This window comes from Drosophila teissieri, chromosome 2L (genome assembly GCF_016746235.2).
Source record: "Drosophila teissieri strain GT53w chromosome 2L, Prin_Dtei_1.1, whole genome shotgun sequence".
Taxonomy (NCBI): Eukaryota; Metazoa; Arthropoda; class Insecta; order Diptera; family Drosophilidae; genus Drosophila; species Drosophila teissieri.
In genome coordinates this window covers 19,010,056-19,028,134 of record NC_053029.1, presented here as the reverse complement: position 1 = coordinate 19,028,134, position 18,079 = coordinate 19,010,056, and the positions used below count along the sequence as shown (strand labels likewise).

General features: G+C 45.7%; 4 protein-coding genes across 22 annotated transcripts; 3 read left to right on the top strand and 1 right to left on the bottom strand.

Annotated features, from left to right (window-relative positions):
* Positions 1–255: 255 nt before the first annotated feature.
* On the top strand, positions 256–1,988 carry LOC122625886 (phosphorylated adapter RNA export protein). The gene is made up of 5 exons (XM_043805934.1): positions 256–374; positions 433–1,165; positions 1,221–1,312; positions 1,365–1,641; positions 1,702–1,988. Exons 1-5 carry the CDS (start codon positions 330–332, stop codon positions 1,914–1,916), a joined length of 1,362 nt encoding a protein of 453 aa, XP_043661869.1. The 5' UTR covers positions 256–329; the 3' UTR covers positions 1,917–1,988.
* A 132-nt stretch (positions 1,989–2,120) lies between these two features.
* Positions 2,121–7,905, top strand: LOC122620081 (E3 SUMO-protein ligase PIAS1). 8 transcript variants are annotated; one of them, XM_043797401.1, is made up of 9 exons: positions 2,121–2,431; positions 3,153–3,827; positions 3,888–4,128; positions 4,184–4,418; positions 4,478–4,644; positions 4,709–4,797; positions 4,864–5,011; positions 5,727–5,805; positions 5,882–6,075. In XM_043797401.1, exons 1-9 carry the CDS (start codon positions 2,303–2,305, stop codon positions 5,922–5,924), a joined length of 1,806 nt encoding a protein of 601 aa, XP_043653336.1. In that variant the 5' UTR covers positions 2,121–2,302; the 3' UTR covers positions 5,925–6,075. The 8 variants fall into 8 exon arrangements, with proteins under 8 accessions (XP_043653336.1, XP_043653353.1, XP_043653369.1 ...); XM_043797418.1 differs by lacking the exons at positions 5,727–5,805; positions 5,882–6,075 and adding an exon at positions 7,756–7,905; XM_043797434.1 differs by lacking the exons at positions 5,727–5,805; positions 5,882–6,075 and adding an exon at positions 6,721–7,585.
* A 244-nt stretch (positions 7,906–8,149) lies between these two features.
* LOC122613568 (glutathione S-transferase 1) lies at positions 8,150–9,308 on the top strand. 2 transcript variants are annotated; one of them, XM_043787800.1, is made up of 3 exons: positions 8,150–8,465; positions 8,518–8,590; positions 8,645–9,308. In XM_043787800.1, exons 1-3 carry the CDS (start codon positions 8,371–8,373, stop codon positions 9,179–9,181), a joined length of 705 nt encoding a protein of 234 aa, XP_043643735.1. In that variant the 5' UTR covers positions 8,150–8,370; the 3' UTR covers positions 9,182–9,308. The 2 variants fall into 2 exon arrangements, with proteins under 2 accessions (XP_043643735.1, XP_043643743.1); XM_043787808.1 differs by having other exon boundaries at positions 8,155–8,465; positions 8,542–8,590.
* A 6-nt stretch (positions 9,309–9,314) lies between these two features.
* On the bottom strand, positions 9,315–17,962 carry LOC122613505 (DENN domain-containing protein 1A). 11 transcript variants are annotated; one of them, XM_043787714.1, is made up of 10 exons: positions 17,570–17,961; positions 17,252–17,446; positions 14,474–14,765; positions 14,360–14,413; positions 14,037–14,297; positions 13,520–13,978; positions 12,282–12,314; positions 11,652–12,167; positions 10,835–11,314; positions 9,315–10,141 (listed from the first exon to the last, which is right to left on the bottom strand). In XM_043787714.1, the coding sequence occupies exons 1-10, from the start codon at positions 17,584–17,586 to the stop codon at positions 9,698–9,700; spliced, it is 2,751 nt and encodes a 916-aa protein (XP_043643649.1). In that variant the 5' UTR covers positions 17,587–17,961; the 3' UTR covers positions 9,315–9,697. The 11 variants fall into 11 exon arrangements, 10 of the variants coding, with proteins under 10 accessions (XP_043643649.1, XP_043643658.1, XP_043643674.1 ...); XM_043787723.1 differs by having other exon boundaries at positions 9,315–10,138; XM_043787739.1 differs by having other exon boundaries at positions 9,315–10,138; positions 14,474–14,744.
* Positions 17,963–18,079: the final 117 nt, after the last annotated feature.

The following is an 18,079-nucleotide window of genomic DNA, read 5'->3' as shown; positions in this document are numbered from 1 at the left end:
AAATGTATATTTAATGAAATATATATTAATTAATATAATATTCATAAATATTCTTAATCGCCATATTGTTAAGTATTCGAGTATTCAAAAAAATTAATTAATTTGAACTAAAATTTGTTTTTTAAATGCCCAGTCAAATAAATTAAATATAATATGATTTAATCTAATTTATATATTTGCAATAGTTAAAACTAAACATAATATAAACATAATATTTTAGATATGCACTAAGTATTCTCCAGTAAGTATGGTCACTCTGCCGCTCAGTGTTGCACAAACAGCTGCACTTTGGGCGACGATTTTCTCTCGTCTCGACTCGCCTGAAAAAAATGATGGAACTGCACTCGAATGATGTTGAGCTGGAGGACGGCGAGGTAACCATTTGCGCCCAGATCATGGAGCCACCAATAAGCATCTCTGCCGGTCTTTCAGCTATCGGAGAGCGACGATGATGGCGTTTACACGCCGCTGCAGCGACCTGCAGGTGCGGAGAAGGTGGCCAGTCCCCTTACCACCTGCCACCAGATCCAGACGGCGCTGGAGGACGAATCACAAAGCAACAGCGACTCCTCGACGGCGGAATCTTCCGAGGACGGGTGCATCAAAAAGCTGCGCACGGATTCCAGCGGACCCGGTGGCCACAAGAAGCAGAAAAAGCGAATTCGGCGCACGGTAATGCGACGCGTTCCACCCACGGATGCTGAGATGCAGCCGAATCGAACCCGTTTTAAGAAGTACAACGTGTGGGCTTCCGCCCTGCAAGAGGATGCGCTCAGCGAGAATATGCGTGGCTGCGATGTTACCCGAAGTGGTCGGGATCGAAATGTAGAGAACTACGACTTCTCACTGCGATATCGGCTTAACGGCGAGAACAGCCTAAAGCGACGACTCTCAAACTCCTCGGAAGACGGCGGTGAATTTTCCCATCCAGCCCAGAAAAGGGGAAGACCTTCTAGTCGGCCCATCACCGGGAATCAACAACGCGGGTTGGTCAAAAGTAGACTCGGACACCGGTCACGTCGTGGCACATCCTCAGCCAGCGGATCATCCGATTCCTGCGAGCCCAGACACATTCTGGACTTAAACGAAGTGGGTGAGAGGGATCCTTCGGATGTAGCTAACGAAATGGCCACCAAACTGTACGAAGATAAGGACGAGTTACTTGGTGAGTATGTGAAATAAAGATAGCCGTACGCAGTGAGTAATACCAGTTTTGCTAGTTCGAGTTGTGGAGGTCCTTGGCATAGATTTGTGCTTAGAGATCTACAAAGAAACTCAGCGCATTGAAGCCGATGGCGGCATGATGATCAAAGTGAGTAGTGACATTTTATCCTTTGAATATACTAACACAATGTTTCAAACAGAACGGCAACCGGAGACGTACACCAGGCGGTGTATTCTTGTTCCTGCTAAAGCACCACGATAACATTACTCAGGAGCAGCAGAAGCGCATTTTTAGTGAGGATCGCCAGAGCCTAAGCAAGTCGCGAAAGCAGATCGAAACGCTGATGCGGGACCGAAAGGTAGAGGAGTTAAAGAAGTGCCTCAGCAAGCAGGTCACAGAACTGCCCACGTTAAATCAGCGCAAGGAGTACTACATGCAGGGTGACGAGCAAAGGGAAGATAAGCTACCGGGCAACTGTAAGAAGATCCCATTAATGTTAAATCTATTTTGTATTTATTTTGTATCTCTGTGTTCAGTGTCCAACCCGCCACCCTCCCCCGTTGGTGCTGGACAGGAGCAGGATAGCCCTGAGTACAGAACCCACGAGATCAACATAAACCTTGTGGACAACGCCGAACTTCCCTCCACATCCAAAGCAGCAGCGGCGGCTCAGGGAGCGCCACTGAAGGATTTAATCAGCTACGACGACGACTTTCTGAGCGTTAATTGCGGGGACATGGACTTTTTCTAGGCCCACGCCAAGCGTCGGGCCCCTTTTATACCATACTTGCATAGATAGACCCATATTTGTACAATTAAATAAATGGCTAGCGAATTAGGAATCAACAAAAGTAACGGCAGGCAGAGTAAACAAACGCACGCGTTAGGATATTTTGTGGCTGCGTGAGCCGAGACTTGGCGAGGCGTTAGGGATTTCCGCAGTGTCGATCGATAGTGACAACTCTAGTCGGCCCACCGCGACGACGCCGCGTAAAATATTTTTGTTTCCTCGCATTCGTTAGAGAAACGGGGCAATTGTTTGTTTTTATGTGTGGTGCGCGTCCCAGGCAAATGCAAACGAGTCCGCGACTTCAATTGCTGAACGCCTAACGCCGCCGAGGACAGAAAATAACAGTAATGCGAAAGACCCGCTCGCAGACGGCTCGCACGCAGGCGGAAAATGCCGCAACATCCTCGAGCCCCGGGCACCAATCGACGTCGTCAGCGACAATAGCAGTTAATCCCTTTGATGCCAGCAAGTACAAGGTGAGTTTCCGCAAGTTCCAGTTAATTCAGTCAAAAGAATTTTTCATAAATATGGGGGGCCATTGATATTGATAGGCAGTGTGACCGCAGAAAAATTGTTTGATTGACACCCTCTACAGAGTGGTCAATCCAGTCGAGACCGCCGGCTCTTCGCAACACTGGAATCCGCCATATTTCTTCAGACCGTGCGGACAAAACAAAATTCGTGTGACAAAAAAAGGGGGCATTATTGCGGTCGTTTGTTTTAGTGCAATTTGCTAAAGGAGGAAGGCCGCCAGTGACAAAGACATACCATACTCAAGTTTCTGTATATTCCCACGTTAAAGGCTACTGAAAGCCGATCGGTTCCATGAAATGAAACTTTTTGCGAAAACGCCATGTTTGAGCATCTAGGTAATGATTTGGTGGCATGCGGGAGTTTCGGACCTGTAAATGTTTGACAGATGGGAAAAATGTGGAACGAAGGCTTTTGTCCGACTGTCAAACCATTGCTTGACATACTCTGTAGAGCGATTATCTGATATGTTTCTGTATAAAGCCGTACGGGTACATACGCTTGTGTACATATGTGCGAAAACGCGATATTTGCATATAGGGCGCGCTTGTGTGTGTGTTTGTGCGAACGCTTGGTGTGAAGTCCCGCTATTTGGACACAGACATCTTCCCAATTTTCCGAAATACAATATTTTCATTGTTCGCCATGCCATCTCCGTCTCTTCAGGAATGTGAGCAAATGGTGCAGATGCTTCGAGTGGTCGAGCTGCAAAAAATCCTGTCGTTTTTGAACATCTCATTCGCTGGACGAAAAACCGACTTGCAGAGCCGCATCCTCTCGTTCTTGCGCACCAACTTGGATCTGCTTGCCCCGAAGGTCCAGGAAGTCTACGCCCAGTCCGTGCAGGAACAAAACGCCACGCTGCAGTACATCGACCCAACCAGGATGTACTCCCACATCCAGCTGCCGCCCACCGTGCAGCCCAATCCGGTGGGCCTTGTGGGCAGCGGCCAAGGCGTGCAGGTGCCCGGCGGCCAGATGAATGTGGTCGGCGGCGCACCCTTCCTCCACACACACAGCATTAACAGCCAGCTGCCCATTCACCCTGATGTGAGGCTGAAGAAGCTAGCCTTCTACGATGTACTCGGGACACTGATCAAACCTTCAACCCTGGTGCCACGCAACACTCAGCGCGTCCAAGAGGTGCCTTTCTACTTTACACTAACGCCGCAGCAGGCCACCGAGATTGCCTCCAATCGCGACATCCGCAACAGTTCCAAGGTGGAGCACGCCATTCAGGTGCAACTGCGCTTCTGCCTTGTAGAGACTTCGTGCGACCAGGAGGACTGCTTCCCGCCGAACGTAAACGTTAAGGTGAACAACAAGCTGTGCCAGCTGCCTGTAAGTATTTATCGATTATCCAATCAGGAACTGGTTACTTATCATGCGCCTCACCTGTAGAATGTCATTCCTACAAACCGACCAAATGTGGAACCCAAGCGTCCGCCGCGACCCGTCAATGTCACCTCCAATGTAAAGCTGTCACCTACCGTTACCAACACCATCATGGTGCAGTGGTGTCCGGACTACACGCGTAGCTACTGCCTGGCCGTATACCTGGTGAAGAAGCTTACCTCAGCACAGCTTTTGCAGCGAATGAAGACCAAGGGCGTAAAACCGGCAGATTACACGCGTGGCCTGAGTGAGTTTCCCGTGGTCCAATGACGGAACCCTAATAATAAATACCTTTTTCACAGTCAAGGAGAAGCTAACTGAGGATGCTGACTGCGAAATAGCCACTACTATGCTAAAGGTGTCGCTTAACTGCCCATTGGGCAAAATGAAAATGCTGCTGCCTTGTCGAGCATCAACCTGCTCGCATCTGCAATGCTTCGACGCCAGTCTCTACCTGCAAATGAATGAGCGTAAGCCCACATGGAACTGCCCCGTATGCGACAAGCCGGCCATTTATGACAACCTGGTCATAGATGGGTAAGAAAATGTCAATTCATTTAGCATATAAAGGTAACTGATTTAATTCTCTTTGCCAGCTACTTCCAGGAGGTGTTGGGATCGTCGCTTTTAAAGAGTGACGATACTGAGATTCAACTTCATCAGGATGGATCTTGGAGCACACCAGGCCTACGGAGCGAGGCGCAGATCCTTGATACGCCTTCAAAGCCTGTTCAAAAGGTTGAGGTTATATCAGATGACATAGGTAATGGTCCAAACGCAGCCTTTTTTTTGTTTTGTCATTAATCAAGTTTTTGTGTTATTACCAGAACTTATCTCGGACGACGCCAAGCCAGTAAAGAGCGATTTGTCCCCCGCACCCGACGAGCAGCCAACATCCACGTCAAACAGTGAAACTGTAAGTTGAATACTGCAATCCAAACAAACTGTCTTACCATATGACTGTATTTTGTTTGTGCAACAGGTTGATCTAACGTTAAGCGATTCAGACGACGACATGCCGCTGGCTAAGCGTCGTCCACCTGCCAAGCAAGCCGTCGCCAGTTCTACGTCGAACGGCAGCGGTGGCGGCCAACGTGCCTACACCCCGGCACAGCAGCCCCAGCAATCCGGTACGTTGGATCCCTTTTTGCAATAAGCCAGTAACCGAATTATAACACTGTATAGCCAAGAATCCTTTAAGTTTACAAATTGCTAATTGTAGACCCTAGGGCAAAGTAGTCATAAGAATCCATACACATCCCATTTACATCCACACTGACTCAACAACGCTCCTGCTCCAAAAATTCAGACAGAGGAATGACATCCTAACAAGATTAAGGCATTTGATTCACTTTTTATTGTAAATAACCATTTGCCGCAGAGCTCTCGGACATCATTTAACGTAGAAGTATTATTTTGGTACATCAATTGTCTTAAAATATTAATAGAAAATGTTCTCTTCAAGAAATTGAAAGAGTCATCATCACTCGAATATAACTAGGTCCCCATTTCCTTTATAATTTTAGTGCTTCATTCGTTTTTAGTATGAGTACACTCAGTTCAAATTAATCCTATTTAACATGTAGTGTCACTGTGTATTTACAAACATATATTTATGTTTTAAAAAGTGACCACTGGGGCATTTCATCATGCTATTTTGTATTGCGAAATAGCATTACATTAGATCTACAAGTCCAGCATCGCAAAGGTTTCCGTACACTTTATAAAATCTCGTAGCCAATACTTGTATAGACTAAGTAGGCAACAAATTTGTCTTCGCTGCAGAGGAAGGCTAGAAAATGATTGGAATTTTGATTCTTTCCGCTTTCGTTGCTTGTATTGTAGGTGGTAATGTTTTTAAGAAACCTGAAAAAGCGGAGGAGCTTTACAAGCGTGTTCATTTAGGAGTTTGGCTGCGCACACGGTATGTCCGTCGATCAATCGTAAAATGGTTCGGGTTTGGAAAAAGAATCCCATACTTAATCAGACCATTCTTCCAGAAAACCCAAGCCAGACAGCTCAAGGCGCCCAAACGTCGGCTAAGCAAAGTTTATAGAGTATTTTTCTATTGTATAACCATTTGTCCCATTTTCATTTGCTATGTATTTGTGTTGTCACCGATTCTAAATTATTCCACGAAATGTACTCTTAATTTAAGTGATAATTTTAATAAATGATGCCATTTCGTTAGTGACGGTTTTTGTTGAGAGCCTCTTTTCCGATTGTTGTTGTGTTAACCACGAGGTTATATGATGATAATAACTAAACTAATTGAAGTAACTTGTGCATTTCTTTGTCTTTTTTCTTTCTCTCTCTTTCTCTTCTTCCCCTGATCTTTTTGTGTGACCCGTCCATGCTGCCGCCGATGCAACTCGTAGAATCCCCAGAACAGCACTCCCGTCGCCAATCGACAGAGAAGCAGCCAGTCTCAGACCAGCAACTGCAGCAGCAACAGCACGAGCAGCCAGCGGCGGCAGCCGTCCATGCCTCCCTCCTGGAATCCCTGGCTGCTGCGGTCGCGGATCAAAAGCACTTTCAACTGTTGGATCTGGCTGCGGTTGCGGCTGCTGCAGCTGCTACGGCGTCCTCCGGCCAGACACAAAATGCCGGCCCGTAGGCAGGACCCACATCATACACATTAATCGCACAACTCGCCCATCGATGTTATGGTCCCTGATTTGGCCTGCCCAGTTGTTGTTTTCCGTTCCTCTTCCAATGGCACACGGCCACTTATTACCTTAGAGAGGCTAATCTCCGGCGTTCCATTCCCAATCACCTCATTATTCATATTCTCTCAATCGCGACCCACCAACTGATGCTTGTAATTCTTGTGTTGCAGGACGCAGGCAGAACAGACAGGTTTGATAGGAGAGGGTCCCCTGTTCCCGAGTGAATCCAAGTGCTCCTCCATCGGCCACATTGTTGCTGCCCTTTTTCAGTTGGCTCACCTTTAACACTTTGCTTATGTCCTCTGTGTATTTCATTCGTGTCGCCTTGGGTAGTTGGGTTAAACTTTGCCAGGGCTTTCAGCAACACACACCACACACCAACTGAAATAATCCTAGATATAACAATACCACAAACTAGCACCAGCATTAATTAGCAATTACTATAGGAAACGCAAATAATTTATTTTCTATTGAAGCGGTCTGCGCCATGATCACAGCGGAGTACGAAGAAATTAATGGCCCTATGCACTACTAACAATAAAACTAAGACTAAGCGTACACCTAAATCAGATGTTAGTCATAAGCCCTGCCTATGTGAGTTGGACCTATTCCTATACCTAAACTCGAAGCGAGAGGAAGCAGGCCACACGTCGGCCAGCAGCGCCACCGACATTAAGTTAGTTAAGTTATTTTAGTTGAACCAAGGATTCTGTTCGGATTGGAGGCGGTGTTGTGTGGAGTTGGAGGGTGCTGCGTCCTCGCATTTGAATTGCGTTGCAAGGCAGGCATTAAAGGTCCATAGTATTGGAAACAAACGAAGGCGTTTTTATAATTGAAATCGATTGGAAACGACGGATTAGGTATGTTACGGCGTCTAGCTAGACGCTCGGTTGAAAAAGCCCCTGACATTTGTTGGTGTATCTAAGCTCAAACCGTACCACCACGGATTTATATATTAAGATTTTAAATTGAACAATGCTTTGACTATGATTCGATGCAAACCCCTTCTAAATATCTGAACGAACAAATATGAAATCCATGTACAAGGAGATGTGTACTTTAACTATATTATTAAACAATTTTCAACCAAGACCTGTTGTTTTATTTACCAACGGGGGTCAAGTTCTGTTTTAAGTTTATACTGATTTTTCATTTAGCATCCCATTTCTAATTGAGCCCACCTGAACCCTTTTCTTTACTTGCAGAGGAAAATGACGAAAACTGTATGGCTAAGGCCAAAGAGGATTCCGTAATTGATCTTTTAGATTCGCCATAAACCTCCGCCGCGCGATTTTACAAGTAAGGTCCTATGATATCTTTAGGCGACCCAAAGAATTAGACTTGGCCTGTTAAATTTACTCATATCGCCAGAATTCTTTGGCTAATATTGTAGCATTCTAAGTATGTTATATTTTCCAGTAGTTTGTATACAAATTATTTGCTAAGGAACGACTAAAATGAGAATAAATGCCTTAAGACAACACAAATTAGTTGGAAAAATGTTGTAGTTGCATTTTGAATTGCGCGCCAATCAGCTGCTTTTCGCTTTTCAAACAGGTTAGCAGTCCTGAAACAACTTTTACTTTTGGTTAGAGGCGTAGTTGCCGTATATTAAGAGGAATTTAGTGATTTAGTTACTTTTCCCTAGGAAAAACTCGTTTTTAAGCATTACTAGTTGAACGAATTCAATGTAACAAAAAAATTTAAATGAGAAGTTGACATTGTAAAGTCCATTAGGTCTGTTCCCTGTTGTTCTGCGCCCATGTTGTTGGCTTCTTGTTCACCTTGATCGCCATTTGAAGTGTGAATTCTTTGGAAGAATGTCGAAACCAACTCTGTACTACGCCCTTTTTAGCCCTCCGGCCAGGGCTTGCATCCTGGTGGCCAAACTGATTGGCCTGGACCTGGACCTCAAGTAAACGAACAGAAAGAATTTGTGCACTTACATATGTAGATCGCTAATGGAGGTTCTGCTCTTTTCGAATCTTTAGACCCGTCGACTTCGCTAAGAAGGAACACCTGAGCGAGGAATTTGTCAAGGTTGGTCGGAACTGAAAATCGTTGATTTCGTTATGTAACGCTGGCTTCCTTCAGCTAAACCCCCAACACCAGGTCCCAGTGTTTGTGGACAGCGATGGCGAGGTCTACGTGGACAGTCACGCCATCCTGTCCTTCCTGGTGGCCAAGTACTCCGGGAATGACCAACTCTATCCGCGGGATCTGAAAAGAAGAGCCCACATTGACCATCGCATGCACTACGAGAACGGAGTGCTGTTCCAGGTGGTAAAGGACATTGTGGCTCGGAACATTTATGGAGGAGAGGGGGAATTCAACCCTCGATCTTTGACCCTCTGCCACAATGCGTACTCCGACTTGGAGCACTTTCTGGAGAAGGGAAGTTTCGTTGCGGGCAACGAACTGAGCGTTGCCGACGTGTCCATCCATACCACTGTGGTGACCTTGGATCTGCTCATACCAGTCGACCGGGAGAAGTACCCGCAGACTAGAGGATGGATGGAGCGTATGGATAAGTTGTTGCCCGACAACGAGGAGATCAACCTTAAGGGTGCGCGGGCATTGCAGACCCGCATCCTAAACTGCATGGCCGAGAACAAATTAAAGAGCCAGTAGATTGTCTCTTAATGAGGCTCTCATGTTACACATTCACATGATGAACTTTTTGTGTCCCGATGTGGAAAAAAATATATAGACCGCTTGGTAATACTCATGTAGAGGATGTAATAATACTGTCAAAAGAGCCAAATCATTTAATTGGAATTTATTTTAGCTTTATAGGTAATTTGTTAGGCTAATTGGCTTAAATTCATGCTACTCTAGATTCTCGTGTCTTTTGATTTGGAAGTCCAGTGTACAATATGTATGCATGTGTAGTTAGCGGGGGTTCCGATTCATGCTATTGTTAAAACTTTTCACTAAACAGTTATTTACACAAACAAGCGTTTTAATTGGATCCTCTGCTGATCGGGGCAACTTTAGACATACAATGCTGGGTATTTAGGGGTTATTTTACTGTAATCGGTCTCCCATTCTTGATTTTGCCTATCTCTCCTAGCTATTTACAACACAATGTATCGATCACACTTATTTTGGTATCATATTTGAAGCGGGCTGTCCAGTTCTGTCCCTTTAATCGAATGTTGTCCAGTTGTTCATGCCCTTTCCGATTGTGAGCTGCTGCGGCTTCTCCGTTCCGTTGGCGTTCAGTGAGAACTGGTCCAGACCGTACTTGCGGAGCAGCTCGAAGTCGTCGTCAGGTTTGGCGGCAATGGTGTTGCGCTGGATCTGCGGCGGTGCATGCATCGATGGCGTCCGTCCCGTCACAGCAGCCACCGTGGCCATGTGCTTGGGCGCAAAATACGGGTACAGTGGATTGCTGACACTGCTGGTCACCACACTGCTGTTGACGCCAGCAGGCAGTGTGTTGCACTTCTTGCCAAACGCCGTGCTGAGCGGCGGCAGCGGACGAGCATTCTGATTCAGCGGATCGAAGTCCTCCAGGTCGAAGCTGGTGTTGTTGCTATCGTCCAGCGATATCAGATCATTCATGCTGTCCTCCAGTGGCTGGTGCTGCTGCAGGTAAGGGAGGCACAATCGTAAGGGTTGTTAGAAAGCTTTGGTTGTGGGTGTTTAGGACTCTACGGTGTTTATTGCAACTAATACGAAAAGTACATTTAAGACGAGCTACATACTTCATAGCCATTACAAGCATCAAAATTCGGTTGAAAACTACGATGGGTGCAGTTGATTAATGCCAAACAGTGAAACGGAAAAATGTTAAATGAAGAAGAAGTACTAAAAAAAGGGATATATAGACCTTTGCAGGTCAAAACACCGAAAGCGTATGTCATCAGACGTCAAATATAAGTATCCAATACTTTTCAGTGGATAAAATATACATTTCTATGACTGTTGGAAAAATTAGTAATTGAGTTCGTTTTTTAACATCACACTACTTAGTGCAGTCAAGTTATTATCTATGGAAAATAGATGATGTGATTTTCATAAAACAATGGTATACGATCTTTAGTTAATGGATCTCAGGATGAGTGATTAGTAAAGAACAATGAATCTACATATTAACTTCAACTATAGCAGTGACATCTAAAATCAAATGGGGACAATGATAGGACACTTCAACTTGTAAATGGCGTTAGTATAAACTGGGGGGAAACTACATGAGGGCCCTTGATGTGTGTTAGTGTGCTTTTGCCAGGGGACCACAACCAGGATGGGCTTAGATAACTAACGTCGCAGCTGGTGTACCTCTCTCTTGGCCCGCGGTGTCGGAATGGGCGGATCGGACACATTAAGATGCGACAACGTCGACGCCGCCGTCACAAACGATGCGCCCGAGGAGGACGAGGTTGTCGATGATGAGGATGCGTTTGAAATGCGTACTGAGTCATTTCCGGTAGGCTCGTCCTTCCAGCAGTTACGTTCCAGTTTGTTAATCTCCGCACTGACGGCTGCAGCTGTGGCCGCTACAATCGCATTCGAGCTGCCATGCCTCCGGGGCGGAATCGGGGGAGATTGCACGTCCGGCGGGCTATCAAAGTTGCTGGAATCGGCGGTGGGCAGGGGCTGACGCGGTCTGGTGGGTGTGGAAGTGTGCCTTGGCGGCTTCGTCTCCACGTGCGGATGCGCGGCATACGGATGATTGTAGTAGGAGGCGGGCGTAGACTGAGGGGGCGGTGGACGGGCTGGCGGTGCTGCTCCTCGCCTGTGCTCTGCATTCGGCTTAAGCTGCGTAGGCCAATGGGCAATGCCGGGATAGGGGTGGGTGCAAGTGTCAGTGGAGTGTGATCGGTTATATCGGTGTGTGGGGCGTGGAGTGTGTGGGATGTTTTGTGGGCATGACATAGGTAAGACGATCGGTCGATGGCGACATACAATTGGACACAGACACGACACAGACAAGAAAACAAAAACAAGAAGAGCATGAGAACAACATAAATTCACAGCACATCAAGATGAGTGGTCGCTTAAGCTTAGCGGCAAGCATGTGAACGGCTGCACCTAGGAGCTCCATTTACTGAAGCTGCTGCAGCCGAAGCTCGTACGCCCGCACCAGATTACTTACACTGCGGTCCACTGCCGGTGTCTTGAAAAGCGGATGGTTCTGGAGTTCCTGCGAAAGGTTCATCTCCGAAGATGAGCACAACGAACTCGCCGAGCTAACAGCAGGAGACGCAGCGAGGTGATGACCATAATGAGCCCCAGCACTCGAACCGTACGCATGGCCGTTCGGCTGAATGTGGCTGCTCGAGCTAGACATGGCCAGCGGGACAGGACCGCGTCGCAAGAACTCTCGCGGCTCCCTGGCGACGGATCCACCGCTCTCGCTGCTTGTCGTAACCGAGGCAATTCCATCAAGACGCTTGCTGGTCACTGGAGAACTGGGCGCCGAGTGGTGGGCAGCCCCAATGGCCTTGCCACCACGAACGTATCCTCCGCTGGTGCCGTCTGGACGATCCGAATGATTTGGAGATCCAAGTCCAAAGTGGAAGTGCGTACCACCAAACTGGTTTCCGTTCTCGCGCAGCTTTGTCTTGAATCCCTTGTAGGCGGTCTTCATGCCCCGCGAGCCCTCCTTTACCTGAGAATATTGAAAATCGGGTAAGTCAGGCTTCTTTCACAACATGCTCAGATTCACAAAAGCGCACGGGGAACAACATAGACTTGGGCTTTAAACTAGGACTGGACCACTCACCGATTTGACGGCAGACTTTACAGCCGGATTAGTCTGCAATGGTTAGACAGACGCATTTTTGGATCAGAAAACGATTGGTCACAACCGCAGCGAGAGCAGAAAGCACAGAAGAGTGTAGGATGAACGATCCAAGCGGCATATGAAAGAGAGACACACAAGATACGGGCGAGATACGGCGTGAATGAGATGCGCAAAACAACCAACGGGTTATTTAAGCTACGACTAACTACACTTAATGGCTACGATGACAATGCTGATTTGGGTAATGGGAACTGGGGATCACTGGGGCAATGGGGCTTGACACGTTTAGGTGGTGATTAAAATCTGCGACCAAAGAGTGCGTTCTAAACAACACTGTAGTGAAAGGTCATTATTCGCGGTGTATGTTAGTAAATTAATGAATTAGTATAAAAGCCAGATTAGACAAAAGATATTTAGTATTACTAATCTCGAAAAGAAATAAAATTGTATGATTGTTTACTTCTTTAATTTAAATATATAACCAATAGCTGTTAGTATAGAAACTTGTTTGAAATTTAAGTGCATTAGTCCATTACCAATTTATCAAGGTTATTGGTCACTTCAGAGTAAAAAAAAAGGTTTCGCTTTTTGGTTGCTTGCCAAAGATGTTGATAGAAAACACAACAAAAGGAAGAAATTAAAAAATAAGATAACTAAAACATGAAATATATAAATTAAAAGATATTAATTCAGAATGCATCAACAAACATTCCGACGTTTCCATTTTAGTTTATGGCAACATAAATAAGTCGGTGCAGTTGCTTGTTAGGACGATAAGTAATTGGTTTTCATAAAGATAAGAAATAATTTGAACTAACATTGCAAATAAGGTGAGTGGGAATAAACATTCTACTCGTTTATATATTGGTAATTGGATATGGTGGATTTGTCATGGTGGGCAGTTTAAGTATTGTTCTTGGCAAACAATCGCGACAAACTGCGCTTTCCCAAGTACTGTGGAATAGATTAAATCAAATCAAATAAAACAACATCATAAGGTGGGCTGGTGGTAAAGTAACTTAAAAGTACAGTGAGTTAGCGGGTCAGCGCAGAGAGGCGAAACGGAAATGCAAGCCCTGTTCCCAGGTCCCCTCCAAGCCAGGCAACTGAGGGGGATGATGGTGCAGGTGAGGGTAGATTTGACACCATGAGGGTTAGGTTAACAGCATTGGGCTAGAGCTGATGTCCAGTGGACAGGCACAGCGTCCTCGGCTCACCTTGTCCTTTAAGTTCTTCATGATGGCATAGTTTCGCCCGCGCTTCTTCTTTTCCGCATAGCGCACCGTCTCCAACTCGAACTCGTCCGAGAAGCCAAGTCCGCTGTTGAGCATCTTTAGGCGATCGTCAATGAACTGCGCAAAGATTTGCAGATCCATCATTTTGGCAAGAAAGGGGCGCAGATGCGCCGGCCGAGATTCAATGAATTTTTGGGAATTAAAGGTCTTGCTGTTCTCGTGGTACTCGACCGCGTCCCGATAGCCACCGATGAGCTGCACCAGTGCGTTTAGGAAGATCTTCGAGATGCGGTCGCCAATGTGGTCGTGCGTGTGATTCAGATGCTTCTTCAGCTGTGAGACGATCTCCGTCGGCAGATTGTGCACATCGTCGAATGGGCTTTCAAATATTTTCGTATCACAGTTTAGAATCACAACTTCACCCAGCTCATCGCTGGTGACCTAATTGAATTTTAAATTATTATTATCTTTAACTTCATTATTAGCTTCTCCAGCTTACGGTTTCGAGCACTGGTTCTGGCACGCCAATCAGATATGGCATGGGCGCACCCAGGTAGTCTTTGAACTCCCACGGCAACACCGGTATAAAGATGTGCTGCCAGACCATGGGATATAGAAATGCATTGGCCGCCTGAATGCACGAGGATAGCCTGTCCAGGTGTCTCGAGGTGAAGATGATTCGACGCTCGGCCAGCATGGCGGCAAACACGGCAATCATCTCCTTGGGCTCAACGAAGTTGTAGTACAAATTCAAGTTGTGCTATGGCGAAATAGGTTCTTAGAGTTTCCTTTTCAACTGTCATAAAAATGCATAGGACTCACATTTTCTGGCATGCTGGGCAACTGGAACTGCAGTGGGCGTTCAAAGGTGAAGTGCTGTTCAAAAACAAGTGGATCAAGATCTCGCCCAGAACTATTCATGGCTCCTCCACTTACACTCTGCCCTGCGCTGTAATAAACTTTAAGGCTGCCGCCACTATCCGGGATCCCCTGGTTATAGGCCTCGGAAAGGAAGGTGCGAAACCCATTGGGATCCGTTCGCTTTAGCTCGCCGAGAACGGGTAACAGCTTCAGGAAGGTGTCGTGCCACGGCAGGTAGGTTATCAGCACCATGGCCGTATTCGTCCGCGGATCCTGTCGACAGAAGCCAAAGCGCCATTTCGAATCGCCAGTAGTGTGCACAAAGGAATATGTCTGCACCGAGGTGCTGTGGATATATAGGTAAGTACTGTGAAATAGTAAAATACAAATGAAATAACATCATTTATAGAAATTAGTTAAAACTCCCCAATGACCAAGGTTGGTAAATTGTATTTGCTCCGGCTACTTATTGCCCGGCCTTGCTCATCATGCGTTGCCCAATGCTTCGCATGATGAGTTGTTGATACCTGGCTGTGCAGTGGATAGAAACGAGTTCAATAGATATGATATGATTTGGAAAAGTAGTATGTAGTTGTAGTAGTTTGATCACAAAAACCTCACAACTAAATTGCGAATAGATAAGTGCAATGAAAACTTTGGACTTGTGTATAGATTTTTATGACTTGCCCACTTATATTTTTCCCACACCTGTGAATGAGTACAATGTAACCCGAATTTCCCCGAATGCGATGTTTCGTGACTAATGCTGCGAGTTGCTCCTCGTTTTCTACTCATAACCCACATAAATGTGATTTTTCGCACGACTATGGCTTTCAAGTCGTAAAGTGACGAAACAAGACGCCAAACAAACTTGCCCAATGAATTCAGGGTTAATTATAAAAGCATACAAATCATTCCGATTTGTATTATTCTTTCCGCTTCGCTTACAGCCAACGGAGCCTCATTGAATAATACCCTAACAAATAGTAGTAAACAACTTGTATTGATATCCTGATTTTAAAATATTGCTTCAGTTGGCCACTCATTGACAACCGAACCGATACACACAATCCATCTTTGGTGATTCAGCAGTTGATTTGTGTTGGGAACATTGTGGTGGAAATTTTAGAGCAATTCCAAAGGTCTTTAGCCCGTTTTATACAAGAGATACTCGTACATACATATGTACATTTCATTTATTTAAAGCCACCAAGTCTAGTTTTTGCTTTCTTCCGTTTGTTTGATTTATTTTCTTTGCCTCTTATGCGTCGCGATGTCCGCATTAATTATTGTGTTGAAATCGCATTTTTGCCACAATGACGACGCTGTCTCGTTACCCGGCACGTTTCCCATTGTCCGCCGATTTGCATATTGTTTGGCCTCAGCTTCGACTGGCGCTCTTTTCCACTTTGCTTCCAGTTACATAAAGTCGTTAGATCTAAGTGTTTCGGATCGTGTCATTACTCAATTTAATATGCAAAGTCAGGCGGAGGCGAATTTGGGAGCGAAGGCTACCTTGGGCAGTTGGGACGTTGACTTGGACTTGCCTTTCCTTATCGCCGTGCCACTTAGGGTCCGAATATTCAGCCTCGTTTAAGATAAGGTGCTCATCGCTATCTGAACTTAAACCCCTTCTTATAACGCAATTAAGTATTGCCTTAAATCGCGAACTAATAGCTGCAGGGTGCATATGAGACCAAAAATAGGAATTAGATATACATATGCATGTCTTTAAAATGTCGCATTTACTATCTATTTTAATGGTTATAAATGCATATTACACTCTTATACATTTAAAATTAGGCCATAGATTCATTAAACATTTTCTACAAAATACTTTTAGTCATATGGCTTTGACCGCAACTGTATTTAAGTAAATGAAATCTCTGCTCATATGTACATACATATATGTATACACAGCAGTAGTCGTAGTTTCCGAGAATTCGCAGATAAGCTATGAGGTCAAACCAATTCTTGTCTGGAAAAAGCTATCTGCCAAACAAACTTTGAAATTCCAGCAGCGAAAAGTTTATTAATCGCTAATGTAGCCAATGGTTTCCAGGCGATGAGTTTGCCGCGCGGACAGCTGGGCAGATACGCGTATGGAATGAGTCTGTCGAGGGCAGTCGTATGACTAAGCAGGTGGCGAAGGAGCCAATTGATACAGTTCCCGGTGCTCCAGGAAATGGTAAGCGAATTGAGTTGAACAATGCCCATTGAATAATACAGTTTATTACGCGAACTCGCTATGTAAACAAACACCGAAAGCGAAACAGCAACAGAAACAGAAACGGCACAACAGGTTATTCGTTTCATGGACAAGCTATCTGTTGTTAGTTGGTGGAAGTGGTCGGGTCGAGTGGTGACTCATTGTCGCCGGAACCCACTTTTTGTCTGGCTACGGACGATCGCTGGTCTTCCGTTTGCGTCTGTGTCTGCTGGTGCTGCAGATTATTTATAAAACGGACTCCCTTCTGACTAATGCCGCTTCCGACCCTATGGAGTAAAGATTTGGCTGTGCTGATCAGCCAGTGCGTCTGATCCGCTGCGATTGGAAACAGTTCAAACTTTTTTATTTCAATGTTGGCAGATAGGGCTAGGAATTTTTTACGATTTGCAATATCTGCCATAAACATTTTTCAGTAAGAAATGGCTGACGTAGCTTGTTTTTCGATCTAGTAAATCGTAAATACACTGTGATGTTGTAAAGGCTTTATGATGAGTTTTAACGAACCTGTCCTACGCAAAAGTGGATGTGTATCTTGTATTCTGTGAATCAAATGGGTATATTCTACAGCTGTCATAAATAAAACTGACTGGGAACCAGTTAGTAATCTCCACCCGCTTACGCACCTTGTTATGTCGCAGGGGAATGCAAACGATGGGATGCCGGTGAGCACCTCCTGGTCGCGGAATCCCTCGGGAAAGCTCTCTACAATCACGCCGGCGGGAGCAGCTGGCCCACCGCTCCTGGAACTAGTGCCCCTCTCTAATCCCGGCGTCGGCGAGACCTCGCACCAGAACTCGAAGAGCTTCTTCACGTCATTTCTGGGGAAGGAGCGGGGGGGATGGGCGATGAGTCGTGGGAGTGAGAGCGCTGCGAAAGCGGGCAGTGGAGCGGAACGCCCACTACTGCTGAGAAGTGGCAATGGGCGGCATGGGCATACTCACTTGATACGTGATCCCATTTCGAGGAGGTCTAGCACATGTTTCTGTGTCGGTCAGTGGGGGTGTTCGTTTGACTGGTGTGTTCAATCCGGACTGCTAATGCTGCTAATACTGATTACACTGACACAATACGGGTGTACGGCGACCACTTTCCTCCTGCTGCTCTTTGTCGCCTCAGATTCGCGACGTCATTGGTTTGTTTTAGCCGATCGCATGGGTTTGGCACCTGCTTGCTGCGGATTTGGGACGGGGACCACTGCTCACTAATTGTTTGACATTTCCAGGCCACAACAATAGATATTTCACTTGGAACTCGCAGTTTTATGCAAGCAAGCACAACAAAAACAATTTTACAACAAAAATCGCGAGAAGTGTGACCGTCGATGGCCCTTTCGAAAAAGTCAATGAGCCACGAATAAATAACTCAGGAGAATTTTCGAAATATTCCAAAAGCTCCTGTATAATAGGCCTTTGACACTACTGCTTAAAACGATCATCGCATGTATTGTAAAA

Bases quoted from the DNA above. Each gene is read 5' to 3' on its own strand.
- LOC122613568 (XM_043787800.1), top strand. From the start codon at position 8,371: ATGTCGAAACCAACTCTGTACTACGCCCTTTTTAGCCCTCCGGCCAGG. The intron at 8,466-8,517 runs GTAAACGAACAG...TCGCTAATGGAG, and splicing joins GGCCTGGACCTGGACCTCAA to GTTCTGCTCTTTTCGAATCT. The intron at 8,591-8,644 runs GTTGGTCGGAAC...GGCTTCCTTCAG, and splicing joins TGAGCGAGGAATTTGTCAAG to CTAAACCCCCAACACCAGGT.
- LOC122625886 (XM_043805934.1), top strand. From the start codon at position 330: ATGATGGAACTGCACTCGAATGATGTTGAGCTGGAGGACGGCGAG. The intron at 1,166-1,220 runs GTGAGTATGTGA...CAGTTTTGCTAG, and splicing joins AGATAAGGACGAGTTACTTG to TTCGAGTTGTGGAGGTCCTT. The intron at 1,313-1,364 runs GTGAGTAGTGAC...TGTTTCAAACAG, and splicing joins ATGGCGGCATGATGATCAAA to AACGGCAACCGGAGACGTAC.
- LOC122620081 (XM_043797378.1), top strand. From the start codon at position 2,303: ATGCGAAAGACCCGCTCGCAGACGGCTCGCACGCAGGCGGAAAATGCC. The intron at 4,645-4,708 runs GTAATGGTCCAA...TGTTATTACCAG, and splicing joins GGTTATATCAGATGACATAG to AACTTATCTCGGACGACGCC. The intron at 5,012-5,726 runs GTACGTTGGATC...CTTGTATTGTAG, and splicing joins ACAGCAGCCCCAGCAATCCG to GTGGTAATGTTTTTAAGAAA.
- LOC122613505 (XM_043787714.1), bottom strand. The intron at 12,315-13,519 runs GTGAGCCGAGGA...TAACCATTGCAG, and splicing joins TGAAGAACTTAAAGGACAAG to ACTAATCCGGCTGTAAAGTC. The intron at 10,142-10,834 runs GTACACCAGCTG...CCTTACCTGCAG, and splicing joins CACCGCGGGCCAAGAGAGAG to CAGCACCAGCCACTGGAGGA.